The following is a 15,422-nucleotide window of genomic DNA, read 5'->3' on the forward strand; positions in this document are numbered from 1 at the left end:
GAGCAATAAGGAAAGGAGATTTGTTTAATTGACTACATGCCTTTTAACATGGGCTTGGTAAGGATTGTAACCATTAGATGGCGGCATTAGTAGGTTTAGGGCAGGCGTAGGCAACCTTCGGCTCTCCAGATGTTGTGAACTACATTTCCCTTGATGCTTTTGCCAGCATTCTGACTGTAAGAGCATTACGGGAGATGTAGTCCACAAGATCAGGAGAGCCGAAGATTGCCTACCCCTGGTTTAGGGTTTGCTGTATGATATCAAAAGGAGTCAGATCAGATCAGATATTTTAATATGAAATTTAAGACATTTAATTAAGAGGCTTCTCCTTGACTTGTTTATACCTATAGCAGTGTGGAGGTCATGGTGTTGATGTAGTGATGCACACGAGTAATTTCTCATCGTTGGTGAACCTGGCACTGTACCTGGAATCATTTAATTGAAAAGTTATTTTATTGATACACCGAAACATGCATTCCCGTGTCACTTTGGGTCCATATTCCCTCTGTTTCCTTTTTCTTCCTCCTTTGCCACCTTTTTTTAGGAGCTCAGAATGTTTTGCTTGTTGTTCCACAGTCATAATATCCACAACAATGTATATTGGAAAAGCAAGAAATGTGTTTATACATTGAATTATACAAATGTAGAAATGGCCACGAAAAAGGTCTCTGAATGACCTCATACAATATTTCTAATCGCAACAATAAAACCAAAATGTCCCTCTTTGGCCAAAAATGTTGAGATCTATGCAAAGGCAATGAGTCCTTGAAAACGCTGGTGATGACATCACGTGAATTCTATTCTTAATATTTTACAAGAGTCTACAATGAGCAGAGCGCCATCGCCTTCCGCTAACTGGCACACCTTCCCGGTATTCACTAATCTACAGCCTCCTACGTAATCTACGTTCCAGTTCCATACCCCATACTACACAATGGTCTATAGCTTCATAGGGGCAATAGATGGGGTTGCTGAATGGTTATCTCTGCTACTTTTCCCTATTTCTAAGCATTCTATACTCATCCATGACCAAATTTGAAGACTCTACGGAGGATACTTATAATGCATGAAAGCCCGTTCAAAACTAGACCACCATGGGCTTTCACAACTTATCCCCCCCCCCCAAAAAAAAGGACTCTAAGTCCGTGGCCCTCGTTTGTCATTGTTCTACAAAGTAAATCTTTAACGGAAACAAAGAAACATAGGATTTGACTGCTAGTAAGAACCTTGCGAGTTTTTTTTTTTTAATGGCTGGCCAATTTTAAACCGTTGGTTTATTTATAAGCACATTATCCGTCGGGAACTTTTCGAAATGAAACCGCGATACTTATTTTTGTACTGTATTATTGCATGGTATACATCATCTGAAATGGAACAACACGGCTAATTACAACACAATGTGATCTTATAAACGATGCATTTGATGATTTTTAATTTTTTTTAGATCTGCTTTTTGTGGATTTCCGAGGAGTTAATAGAACGCTGAAATAAAATAAAGAAAAAGGTGCTCTGCCCAGGGGAAGAAAACATATTTTTTATTTATTTTTACATGACTAATCGAGTGAAAATAAGTAGAACTTACATGGTAATGCATAAATAGTGGCCTGGAAGCGGTATTTTACGCACATTTACATTAGGAAGGAAATTATTCTTATTTTTTGGGTATTTGGAATATTGTGTGTTTGTTCCGAGCCGTAAACTAATGGATCATGACAGCGTTGTACATAGCGGGTTCCTGCTGTTTGATGTGATTAAGCACCATATTATAAAGAAAACAAGGTTTACAAACCGCCTTCCCATCCTATTGTTCATTATGACAAAAGCTTAACGCTTAGTATCAGAGCAGGCACATATATATATATAAAGCGTAACAAAAAATAATTCTAGATATGTTTCCGAAAGGAACACTTACGCTATTGCAAAAAATGTCTAATATTGGTTATAGTCGGGGCTAGCAAAAAAGGTTTTTCACACCTATTTTTTTACCTCCGATAGGAACTATTTCCCATGTGGCTTCTACCCATTCTTTTAACTGTGTGAAGGTCTCGTGCTATTCTATATGGGTAACATAAATATTATAACCATAAATCACGTTGGCACCAATAATTCACCCAAAACCCAAAGTATCTGGAAAAGCCAAATTCCACTTTTTTTCCAAATTTTTTTCTGTAGTGCAGAAATGTGTACATAACTTCTTTTTAGTTCATGTAAAACATTGAAAACATGATATTTTTATTGAAAGGGATGGATATTTTTAGAATATAGTGGCCTTAATTGTATAATCTATGTTATTAAAGAATGATCCTGAAAAAGTAGAATAGACTCTGATTCTAAGACCCTGACGCCAAATGAAGATGATATATTGTAATAAACACTAAAGTGCGCATGAGGATTTTCCTGGATTTATGCTCACCCACAGGATGTTACCCAACAGGAAGGTAGTTAACCATGTTGAAAATTGAGCGATACGTTGAAGCAGCAAGGAACTCACGAAGAGTATAAATGAGCTTTACGTCTCTCCGTCAAAAGGTCGCCTGCGTGTTCCTCTCCAAAAACCACACAAATACGTTTTTTTATTTTGGCAGCAGCTACAATGGCCTCTAGGAATGACCCGAGACCTCTGCACATGCCCTCACCTATACTATGTGCCAGAATCTTTTAGATTGCAAGCTCTTTTGGCCCGGCCTCCTCACCTTTTTGTTTCTGTAAATCCAAGTTGTTATGTGACTCACTATTTATTTCTTTTAAACATTGTACAACTCTGTGGAATATGATGGCGCTATTTAAATTAACAAAATGTTAATACAAAATATTTAAATAATAACAATATGGCACCGTATCATAGTTTGTTTTTAGAACGAGGGGCACTGAGTTGTTACTGAGGCCGTGTCGGTTTTTGCCCCATAGGGCATGTGACATAAGGGTTGCTGCGGCCTGGAGCTACCGTCTTAGTCTAGGAACGAGGAAACGCTTATTTCAATGAACCGCATATAATTTAACACGACAAATGATGTTTAATTCCTTTTTTTGTTTCGCATTTGCAGGCCCTCTGAGATTTCTTTCGCAGACCGAGTCCGTCACATCGTTCGTTGGCGACACGGCGTTATTAAAGTGCGAGATTGTAGGGGAGCCCATGCCCTCTGTCAGCTGGCAGAAGAACCAGGAGGACCTCATATTGACCCCCGGAGACACCCGGCTGCTGGTGCTGCCCTCGGGAGCGTTACAGATCAGCAGACTTCAGCCGACGGATGGCGGCGTTTACCGCTGCTTGGCTAAAAATCCTGGCAGCTCCAGAACAGGCAATGAGGCAGAACTACGCATTTTATCCGGTAAGGGAGGCCGTCCAAAATGGTGGAACGAAACTTGGTGGTTTGGGGGGACCCATAGATGTACTTATTTTGTGTTTGGATGATACTATAACATATTTGCATTGCCTTACCTGTGATAAAGTAAAGAAAAAAGGGCAAAACAGATTCGATTTAGACTTAAAACATAATAATAATAAAAAAAAACCACCATTATTTCACGTGAAATTCTGTAATTTCTCTTTACAGTTTTATCTTCTTCGATCACCAAAATCTTTCCTTAAGCGCTTATCTTTTTTTAAAGGATCTTAGAAGATGCCTTAAAACCATTTGTTTCGTTCAATGGAGTAATTAGGAGAATTCTGTATAGGTGGTTGATAAAACAACACATATTTATCAGCCTCTGCGCCGGGACCGGCTGATTTCTCAAATAAAAAGAAATCTTGTACAATGGAATGTAAATGGATTGGTGCGTTTCCCGAGCAAGTTGTCTTTACTCTCTGCTACTTTGTAATTTCGACATGATGAACAATTGTAGAGCAACAGGAGTATCCGCCGGTACACAATAGAAGCCATGAATGCTCATTGTGCCGAACAATGGATAAATGAATTTGAAAATGAACGTGCTTTAGCGTGGTTACAAGACGAATGATAAAAACAAAAGGGTGGCGTTCCTTAAAACAAAGGGTTTGAAGAAAAGGCAGTGACTATATAGGTACCCTGAGTGGGTAAATTGGTGGAATTAAAGCCTACACGGTAATTAAGAGATTAATCACCTTCCAAAATTATACATTTTAGAGTCATGTGAATCCATTAGAATAAATTGAATAAATTGCGAATATATTATATATATGCTCCATATAGGGGATTACTTGGGAGCAGCTTCCTGTTCCCAAGATCCCTCCTTGAATTGTTTCTCTTCCTGTTAAATTGCTGATTGTTGTTGATTGGTTCCGGCAGCTCCGGGACAGGAAGTTGATCGGATATGCTGGTTTTGCCACCTTTTTGCCACAGATCCTGAGGTTAAATCGACCAAATTACACTGATTAAAAAATAAAAATGACCTGGAAGACTTATTTAGGAGAACATAAAAAGTAACAAAAAAAAAACCTGTCTCTAACAATGAGAAATATCCTTGACAATGTCCCTTAAGCATTTGCAAACTTTTTTCCTACAGATAATCTCTGTATCATATTTTTGGCAAACTGTTAACATTTTTACTTTTGTTAAGGCACGCATTTTTTCTAGATCTTTGATGCATGCAGCCTATAAACCAAATAATTTGTCATAATTGCTTTTTTACATATTATTTCATATATATGTATTTTTATTGGTAGCACTACCATACAGTAGATGAAGTGGCTCTTTAGGCCTCATATTAGTTTATCCCCCCCATGGAGGTTGATTCTGCTAAAACAATATCACATTAATGTAATTTTTTTTTTTTTTTGTGAACTTGTGATCATAAGTAAAACGTTCTTAAGTTTATTTATCTTTTTTATCGCTTGTTTTGGAGATGGGGCCCTTATAAATCTAGAGCCCTCCCCTTGAATATTTTAATCGAAGTAATCCTTATCGCCCAAGTTGTCATGCAGTTCAAGTCTGTCCCCTATAACACCTTATATTCAGGAACAAGAATTGCAAATTAGAAATGAGCGAAATGCGTAGACTCATAGACAGGAGTTTATTAATTCAGTCTCGGCTGATGTCCAAGGCCAAGAGAGTTTAATGGTAATATACGTCTCAGCAAATGGAAGCTGACAGGTTAAATTACTGTACTAACATCACCAAAAACACATTATCTTTTAAACATATGTTTTGTATATAGTTCTATGCTTTCCTACTGTGTATTTTATTTATTATTAATAATAATACTATTATTTATTATCTATATTTTTTATTTTTGACTATTTTTTTTTTTTTTTTAGTTTATGGAACAGATACTTATACAAACCTTGTGGGATAATATATAATAATAATTACAAATCTATGCATGCACCAATAAGGCATATGCATGTGATACATTTTGCCGGACAAACGCATGGAGGAGGCACGTATGAATTATATGTGTACTCACTTATTATTATTATTATTTATTATATATATTTTTTTACTTATTTTATTTTTTAATGTTTTTTTTTTTGTACTTTATGGAACAGATACTTATACAAACCTTGTGGGATAATATATAAAAATAATAATAATAATAATAAAATTCTATGTATGCACCAATAAGGCATTTGCATGTGATGCATTTTGCCGGACAAACGCATGGAGGAGGCACGTATGAATTATATGTGTACTCACTTATTATTATTATTTATTATATATTTTTTTTACTTATTTTATTTTTATTTTTTTGTAGTTTATGGAACAGATACTTATACAAACCTTGTGGGATAATATATAATAATAATAATAAAATCTATGCATGCACCAATAAGGCATATAAATGGGATGCATTTTGCCGGACAAACGCATGGAGGAGGCACGTATGAATTATATGTGTACTCACCATGTGGTTAAAATAACTTAATTATCTCGGAACTCTGTTATAAAATACCAGGTCACTAAAAGGTGGATTTCCCTTTGGATTGAGCCAGTAATTCTGTCTAATACCGAGAGCTTTCTTCTTGTCCATTATTCACCAATAACCTTCAATTCCCTTTTTTTTTAAAGCCAGTTAAAGGTTTCCCTTTTTTTAAAGAATCTTTTCCTTCAACGATTTACTCCGTCACTTAGCCAATATACGCTTGAACTCTGTGACTTTCTCTTATAGTAAATGCACTTTGTTGGAACATCGGTCTTTATTAGACCACTTAGATGGTAAATTTCCAGGCTCCAGAGTCTCTGTCCATTAAAGTGTAATTTTCTGCAGTTATTGCTATTATCACTGGGGGGGTGTATTATTAGCCAGATAAATAAATTGTATACCACAAGGGTATTAAAAAATACACTTAGAAGTAGTTATAACTAACTTGTACTTAAAACAAGGCTGGTTCTAGGGTTTTTGGCATCCCGGGCTATGTCTCTGCCTTGTCCCTCCACCATCTTAGCGCATATAGGGTAGAATTTTCCCTGCTTAGGTACCTTCCATGCCATGCTGGGACACCCAGCATGTATGGCATTCATCGGTCTTCCCACAATACATGGGTGCCATAATAATTATCTTGGTGTATGAGCGAGTTAAAGGCACATTCATGTTAATTCCAGAAGCCTCTGAAGGATGGACAGATAAAAACCATTTGGCCCATCTAGTCTGCCCATGGTAGGTTAGACAATTACTAAACTAAAAATTGATTGGAAGTTCTAGCTTTTTTCAGATCACTTAAGACTATTCTTCATTTTTCCCCCCTAACAAACCCTGGATCACGGATTGCGGCAAATAAATTGATTGTAAGATATTGGGTGCTGGGTTGATGCCCCATTGTGGTGGGATGAAGGTGACCTCATAAGAGTCCATATTATATTATTAACCATTTTAGAAACTCACTTGTATGGTTATCCTCTAACTATCCTATAGAATAGCAGAGATGATGGGGTACACTGAGGGTCAGTTCTCGTGGTTCCACCTACCCTGCTAAATTTAACACTTTCTAACTATAAAGCAGCATGTCCGAACCCTTCCCAGAAATTTTTTTTTAATCATGTTGAATTTCGTAACTTTTGTCGGGAACCCTAAATTGTCATGTGACGCTGAAGCAGACACTGATAGGTTGTTACCATAAAAACTTTTTAAAAGTTACTGTGTTGGTGGGGCTGTGCAGGAATCGAATTGTCCATTCAAAACACGACGTCGCATAGGCTAGAGGTAATATTATCATATAAATGAAAGCATTAAATTAATTTAAACTTTATTTCAGATACATTTTCAGTTTTATGGCCATTAAAGAAAGTTCAGATGCTTGTATAAAAGTTTTGGTAATAATGTCTATGTTTGCGTATACACTAATTTCAAATTGTTGCAGTATCTAAGGATGTAATAGTCCACTATGCAAAAATGTTTTGTGCCTATTAAAATAATGTATAATAATAATAAACGAGTATAATTTCTCCCAGCCAGCATATGTTCATGCAGTATTTCAAACTGTTAACAGTAAACATGGATTGATCTCCAGATATAACCACGGCATTGCCTATCCTTACCCCATAATGTCATACATTATCACTCCAGCCTATCTGCGTAATGTCTACAAACCTCTTTTATAAACTGATATAACTTCACTACGTGGAGCTTTATAACCAAACGGCTATTAAAAAACATACAACAGAACAAAAATTAGAATTTGGCTGAGATGGTTGATGTTTAGAGCTCCAGTCTTGTTTCTTTAGGAGTGGATAATTATCCAGTCCCATTTATTACTTTTTTTTCCCGTAAGGGTTGAGTCTCTGGTAGTGTTGGGTGAGCTGGTATGTTCTTGTATTCTAAAAGACCTGGAAGCTGGAATATGGTACATTTGTATTAACCAAGACCACCCTTAGAAATGAACAAGTGGGGTGCAACGGGGTAACACCTAAAGGAGCCCCACAGTGCTACTATGTACCCCATCTCTCTCTTTCTCTCTTGTTCGTGGCCTCTGCATCACTGAGTGACGCAGAACGCTAAGATATGATGTCATATCCCAGCACTCTACCTTCTCCGTGATGCAGAAACCACAAGCAGGACCCTCGTTTTCCTAAGAAAGAGAACAAAGAGGCCCCCAAACCCTGTGGGCAGCCTTTATACGAAATAAATTAGCCGTCCAAATTTTGCGGCAGCTGTTTTGGTGATAATGTGGCCTCCTAAAAAAGTGGTCATGGTTCTACTACAGTATATAGTTAATGTGATTCATTGTATCAACTAGTAACCTAGAGCAGAGATAGGGGCAAAAGGTAACTGCTTTCCATACATAAAAGAAAGAGACTTTTGTGTTCTCTTTTTGTGGCCTCCCGTCACTATCATTACTGGTTCTTTCTTCCCCCATACCTTCTTACCTGTCTTGATAATTGACTTATGAAACTGGTGGAAGAAGTGACTTCTCCATACTTAGGATGACCCCGAGTCTCAGGGATTTTGCGCCAATCTCTGGGTTCCATAGAAAAGGGACACACAGTCCAGACCATTTGCCTGCTGTGCTAGATGGCCAATCCGGGCCAGGATGATATCCCAGTTTAAATTCATGTTAAGTGTGTTTTTGAATAATAACAAGTCAAGGTTTCCACTGACCGATCTTAGAGTCATTTGATGAGACGCTACATGGAATTTGCCATTGAAGGTTTAATATTTAAGAGTCTTGTTCCCATCGCACTTTTGCCTGAATATTGAAAAGTTCTTACCCCATACTTATCGAATGGTTCTATACGCTCTTTTCACTTTCTTATTCTATTTCTTATGTTCTTCTAGGCGTTGGCTGCAGCCGTATTCTGCCCGACTGAACGAAATGTTCACCCGTCGTTAATCTTGGCCTGCCGATACATATATTTCCACAAAGTGTTTTCTTTTGTTCGGTTAAACCCGTTCCAGTGTTTCAGATGATTCTGCAAGCTATTATTTCCCTCTTGTGCTGAAGCGTGTTTTTGACCCAACGTTTCAACCCTGGGCTTGCACTCCACAATTCAACGTGGATCAGTGGGCAATTATGTGATGGCGCGGTAGATAGCAGTAAAAGCATTTACAAGAGGCAAACAATTCACATTAATCCCACAGCCAGCCAAATGACCGAAAAAATATTATTCGGTATAATCATTTTTTTAAAGAAAGAAGTGCATTTGACGCATGGCTTATTGTGTCACGCTATCATTTTAGTATTACTGTAGCCTCCGCCGTGTTAGCTCAAGCCACGTGTTGGCAGATTCTGAGTAAAAACCGGCCCTATGTAGCCAAATCCCCTTTGTTCATACCCTAGCTCTCATCATATAAAAAAATATAATAACCAATCCTTAAATAAAATTCTTTTTTTTGTGAAAGAATGCATTCTGCTCGGCTGCTTAGTTCTATCCGTCTCGTCCACTAACGCGTTAATTTCCTTACAGCTCTGGCCTTACTGAGAAATCGCCACCTTTGGAGATTTAATAACTAAATTAGTTGATTAAAACGATCTATAGAGTATGTTTTTTTTTTTTTTATTCAATCAATGTAATTATTTAGGAGATAATCAGATTTAAAAATATTTTAACTTGTTCAAATGTTACATTTCGCAGAAATCGCCACCTTTGGAGATTTAATAACTAAATTAGTTGATTAAAACGATCTATAGAGTATGTTTTTTTTTTTTTTATTCAATCAATGTAATTATTTAGGAGATAATCAGATTTAAAAATATTTTAACTTGTTCAAATGTTACATTTCGCAGTTCTATAGATTATATACATCTATCTTATTGTGTTTTAGTGACTGACCAATATTAACTATATATATATATATAATATTTATTTTTTTCTCTAACGTTATGTTTGTAGGATTTATATTATTATTCATCTCCATTATTTTTTTTTATTTTCTGTTAATTATTTTGCTGCTGACTCTAATCTAGAATTGATCTAAAAGTTTAGTTGTCCACAATTCTTTTCATCAGTGTTCTTATTTAAAGAGGTGAAAACTGTGATGCAATAACCTAGAATTATAGCAATTTTTCTTTTAAATCGGGAAAACAGACTTTAAATTCTTTGTATCACGTACTGTCTATTTCTTATGGAGTTAAAAATGTTAAAGGGAAAGTGGGTTATTTGGCACTAAGGGACAGAATTAGACTAAACGGAATGTTTCTTATCGTCCAGATTCTGGTTTACATCGACAGCAGATCTTTCTTCAGAGACCTTCCACCGTATCGGCTGTCGAAGGACAAGATGCCGTTCTTGAATGCGCCGTTTCTGGATATCCAACGCCAACCGTATTCTGGATGCAAGGAGATCAAGTTATTCAAACCAGGTATGTGATTTTCATGAATTATCTAAATAACGGGGGGGCTCTGGGTGACCCTCTAACCTTTACACAGGTGATGTGAATGAACTGGGATGCTTTGACGTTTTAATATTACCTTCTCTTTAACAGAAACTTATAGAATAATATAGTATACAGATCCAGAGTAAGCCATTTTTCATAATGGGTCCGAAGCGTTCAATGTATAGAAATATGACATTTTTTTTAAGAAAAATATCTATATTTTTGACAAACAGGCCTGTATTTCTAGCTCGAGATTGGTCAAACTATAGTTCAGCGTCAATGTGAGAATGCAAAATTATTGGAAAAATTCTACTATTGTGAAATGAGCATTCCATACCTTTTTTCCGTACAAATCCTCTGTATCAAGCCGAGAGACAGCGCGTTTTTGTACATAAGTCAATAAGCCGCTAAACCTCCGTAAAATAAGCATTCCTTCCTGAGCAGAATCTTTGGGGTTTATGGTCGCATCTCAGGCCATTACTGGGTTCCGGATCAAGTCTAGTGATTTGTTCTGTTGCCTGTCTTTCTTTTAAAGAAAAAATAATAATTTTTTGTAACATTGTTTGACGTTCAATAAGAAAATGCGCTTTAGCTGAGAAACGTTCAGTATCATATCGTTATCTCTAAATCCGATTGCATTAAATTGTCCAATTTTACCTCGAATATTGTATTTTGAAGTATTAGTCACCAAAGTATAGTGCGGGAAATAATAGGAGATATAGATAGATGCTGCAAACCAGAACAGAGCAATCAAATAAATACAGTTCTTACAGAATGCCTGTTTTTAGGTCAGTTCCACACAAAACAATCTAACCTTTAAAGAAAAATTCCCTATTTTTTTACTGTTGATTTCCAAGAAACAAAATACACAAAAAAGTTACATTAAGTTATAAAGGCATTGCTTGCATTCGTTGGTTCCGCTTTGGTTTGTGTCAATAAACGTGTTTTTTTTTCCTGAACCAGAAGTAGCCGCATTTTCTATAATGACCTAAGATTCTACTTTGTAAATCATTTAGATTGAATGGATTTATTCACCAAATTGTGAGTTATTCTCACTGACTATAGAAGAACGTGTAATAAAGTACTTTGTGAGTACTTTAATATGCATTCTTTAAAAAGGTTTTAATTTTTTTTTTAAATTTAGGTAAAAGCTGCAGCTCCCATTGAAAGCAATAAAACTTAAACTGTTAAAGGAACAGCTAATTTTTTTTTTTTGTATGACTGTTACAACCAAGTATCGCTGCAGAGTGCCTGCTTCTCTGTTGAAGAAGTGCGAACTATCCCTTTGATACCTGACCTTTTGGGCAGGGGAGTAACAATCATGGTAGGAATTGCGACCGTGCCCGCCGCTAGCTGCGAGTAACACCTGCAGTTAGAGGGACTTTCTCCCCAAACGCTGTCTGTCACATCCCATCCATTTCCTGCATGCTGAATGGTTGGTTAAGAAGGCACGGACAGGCTGGGGCCAAAGATGGCACATGCAAGCTGTTTAGGGGCCAAAGATGGCACATGCAAGCTGTTTAGGGGCTAAAATAGCACAGATAAACTGTTTGGGGACAAACGTTGGCACTGGCACCCTGTTTGGTGGCAAAGCTGAAACCGTGGGACATGTTTCTTGGTGAAGTCTGGTGGGAGGGACCCGGGGCCATTTTTCCACCGAACCCGGTGGTTTCTAGTTATGCCCCTGCACCTGGAGATACATTTTTTTATAACATTAACTACTGGAATGAACACACATTTACCCACAGTCCTATTTTATATCTAAGGGCAAAGAAATACTCACTTTTGGGAGGAAGCAATTTACTTATTTCCAATGTAACGGATGACGACGCCGGCTCATACACGTGCGTGGTCACCTACAAAAACGAAAACAGCAGCGCCTCGGCAGAGCTCACGGTGATGGGTAAGTGCACCAGGTTATTGTTCCGATTACTCAATGAGACGTATCGATTAGTATTTCATGCCTGTTACAGCACCTAAACGCTACTGCTTGCAGAATCACGAGGAAGCATTCTAGCCGGAATCTTTTTTAAGTCAACTATATTGTTGTATCTTATGATATCTTTCAGAATTATGTATAAAAAATGAATTCGGTGGAAAGTTTTTTTTAAGATATCGACATTATCTGGGTATCTGTGTTGTCTATGTTAACTATTTATTCTCATGAAGCGATTAAATTACATTAACCCCTTATGGCTAGGTTTAGAAATTATAAAAGCCAGTTAGCCATGGTTTTCACAGGGGAGAGTATAGACAGCATTATACAGGGGGAGGAATCAGTATTATTAGTTCAGATTAACATTTGATAGAATGTAAATTAATCAGGACAAGATACAATGAAACTTGTCGGCCTTTATCATTTTTTATTTATTTATTTTATCAATGTGAATAATTGAGTTCTGCATGTTTAGTCTACAATCACAAAAGATTTCAGATCACCCTGAACATGCGCGTAGAATGATGTGTCTAGCAGTTAGGTAACACGCATGTTAAAAATGCACGTCTAGACATTATTGATATGTCCTAGGGCTGAAATCTCCATGGCTAACGTTATACGTTGTATTACAGTCATTCTAGGTTATGCAACAGCGATGGTTTACACAAATTCGTGAAATGAAAATTCTAGCTAGAATACAAACATTCAGATTTTTCAATTACTTTTTTCCCCCGTTGAATTTTAAGAAAAGAAGATACATTAGAAATAAAAACGTTAAGTGAACATCCCTGTGTAAGCTTATGATCATGGAACAAATTAACCTATAGCTTGGTGTGCCGGGTTGTAGATGCATCTAGTCAGACATCCACCCCTCTCGTTGAATGCCCTTAATCTGCCACGACGTTAGGTTTTTCCTCCTTGACATATATTAAAATGTTAAATAATACAATTTAAATTAAGATTGTGTATCACCTATTAATGTGTTTGTAGATCACCTATGATCGCAATATGATACACAGATTAACTTCCCTTAAGTATAGTTGTAACCTTTTATCCCGGTGTATTGCGTCTCTTCTAGAAACGTGTATGGATTATATTTAATGTATTCATCTTTCAAGGTGAATGGTTGGCCACACAATGTTTTTGGTTGGGTGTTTTGGTCATGACAAGACTAAAGGAATTTAAGCTAGACGCATAAGTGGCGATTCTACAGGGTTTGGCCTGGAGTCTCCAGATGAAACTCTGCTTCCCTGGGTCTCCGAATCAGTTTCTCCTTTCCCCAGTTGTTTGGTCATGCTCACTCCCTAACCAATGGCCACTCATTAAAGGCTAACTACACCCATTTATTAGGCCAGAAGTGGGAGAACTTCTGGTAGTCTACCCTGAGTTCCCATGTATGCCCATGGCCTTCTAGCAAATATTTACAGTAGAACAAATCGCCATATCTCCTAAAAAGCATGGAAAGTGTGGGTCGAGAACCTGACATTTTTGTCCATTTATCCATTTATCTCGAGTGATAACATGATCAATGCCTAATCAATGGATGTTATAAAACAAGACCCCACCTTAGCTTTTTTACATTGTTTTCTAGATATTTTTACATTATTTGGTTATATAAGAGAGTTATTTGTTTAAAGGTCCTGCTGGCAAACACAAAGACAGCATATAGTTCACAATATGTTCCTTTTGAGTGCTAACATTTTTTTTATTGTTAAAATTATTTGAAATGTTTCATTGTTCTGCTATATCCCAGCTTTGTCATTTCTATTTTTTTATTTTTATAAAACATGAATTATGTACAGGCACTCTTAGACTGAAAAATAAAAGACTAAACCAGAAAAATGGAATATAACTTTGCTAGGCATGAAAAAGAGCAATCAGATTTCCTTATTCCTTTTGTCTTTTTAGCACAATCTAGAATCAGAAAAGAATATGATTCAAAAATCTCTCCCTATAACTTAAAAACTGAAAAAAGAATATCATTCGATTTTGGTGACTGCCTACAGCTTAGATATTTAACTCCTAATCCAATTTTCATGGGGGGCTTAGTACTTTTTATAAGGGAAGTTTGGCCTTTTTCTCTTGAGTTAAGAGTACCGTCAATGCTAAGCATTCTAGAATTATGATCAAGCTGGTAGAAGTTGCCATGGTGTTACCATGCCACCGTAGTATACGGCTATTCCTCATACCTTCTGTATGATTAAGCCTACTAAATCAATGTTAAGAGTTGGCCATTGGTGTAGGGCAGGGAATTACCCCCCAACTTTACAACCTGTCTGTGGCTTCTTTGCCCCCCCCTTCCAACATACACTCTGGCACACATATGTAAACACACTTACACAAATTACACACACTTACTCATACTCACTAACACACATGAACACATTCATTCTAACATACACTCCATTTCACCCACTTACACATCCATGCTGACACACACACAATTACACATCCATACTCACACACATTCATGCTCACGCACAGTGGCGACTCTAGAAACAATATATAGGGGGGCACACAAGATACCACAGTCAAACTGGGGGGGGGGGGCATTAATAATTTCCACCATTAAATCATACCACTGAAAAAACACACACATATATATATATATATATATATATATATATATATATTGCCAAAAGTAATGTGCTATGGAATGATACTTTTGTTACTGGACAATACAATACTTGATCATTCAACATGGGAAGCCTGAAGCCACAATTTAGTACGACTAATCCTTGAAATCCTTTGAACAACACAATACCTTAACTTTTGCACTAAATGATTTCAGGGCCTAATATTAGATCCTGCTGCTGATATATATATATAAATATATATATAAATATTAGACCCTGCTGCTGATATATATATATATATATATATATATATATATATATATATATATTAGCCCCTGCTGCCCATATATATTAATATTAGCCCCAGTTGCCGATATATATATATAAATATATATATAAATATTAGACCCTGCTGCCGATACAGGTATAGATCAACACATTACTACACAAACCCAGCTTTGCATGTATAGATCAATTGAAATTCCCTTGTGATCTCAGCACTGAAGGTATATATCAAATAAACAGAATTAGACATACAAATCCTGTATTTGCAGGTATACAATAATAATATACGAAACGTAGCATTGCAGGTATAGATCAAATAAATACATGGAAACAGCATTGCAGGTATAGATCAACTGAACAAGACATACAAACCCTGTATTTGCAGGTATACATAAATA

At 36.6% G+C, this 15,422-nt stretch overlaps 1 protein-coding gene across 1 annotated transcript in view; it reads left to right on the plus strand.

The window, feature by feature from the left end:
- LOC149284213 (netrin receptor DCC-like) overlaps positions 1-15,422 on the plus strand; it is a 197,343-nt gene that overhangs the window by 25,251 nt on the left and 156,670 nt on the right. The window contains exons 3-5 of the mRNA XM_089496999.1: positions 3,045-3,329; positions 10,062-10,212; positions 11,994-12,130. Coding sequence (XP_089353125.1) covers positions 3,045-3,329; positions 10,062-10,212; positions 11,994-12,130 — 573 coding nt within the window. The remainder of the gene's footprint in view (positions 1-3,044; positions 3,330-10,061; positions 10,213-11,993; positions 12,131-15,422) is intronic.

The sequence above is a fragment of the Sceloporus occidentalis genome, unplaced genomic scaffold (assembly GCF_023333645.1).
Source record: "Sceloporus occidentalis isolate IW3139 unplaced genomic scaffold, rSceOcc1.0.p SCAF_97, whole genome shotgun sequence".
Taxonomy (NCBI): domain Eukaryota; kingdom Metazoa; phylum Chordata; class Lepidosauria; order Squamata; family Phrynosomatidae; genus Sceloporus; species Sceloporus occidentalis.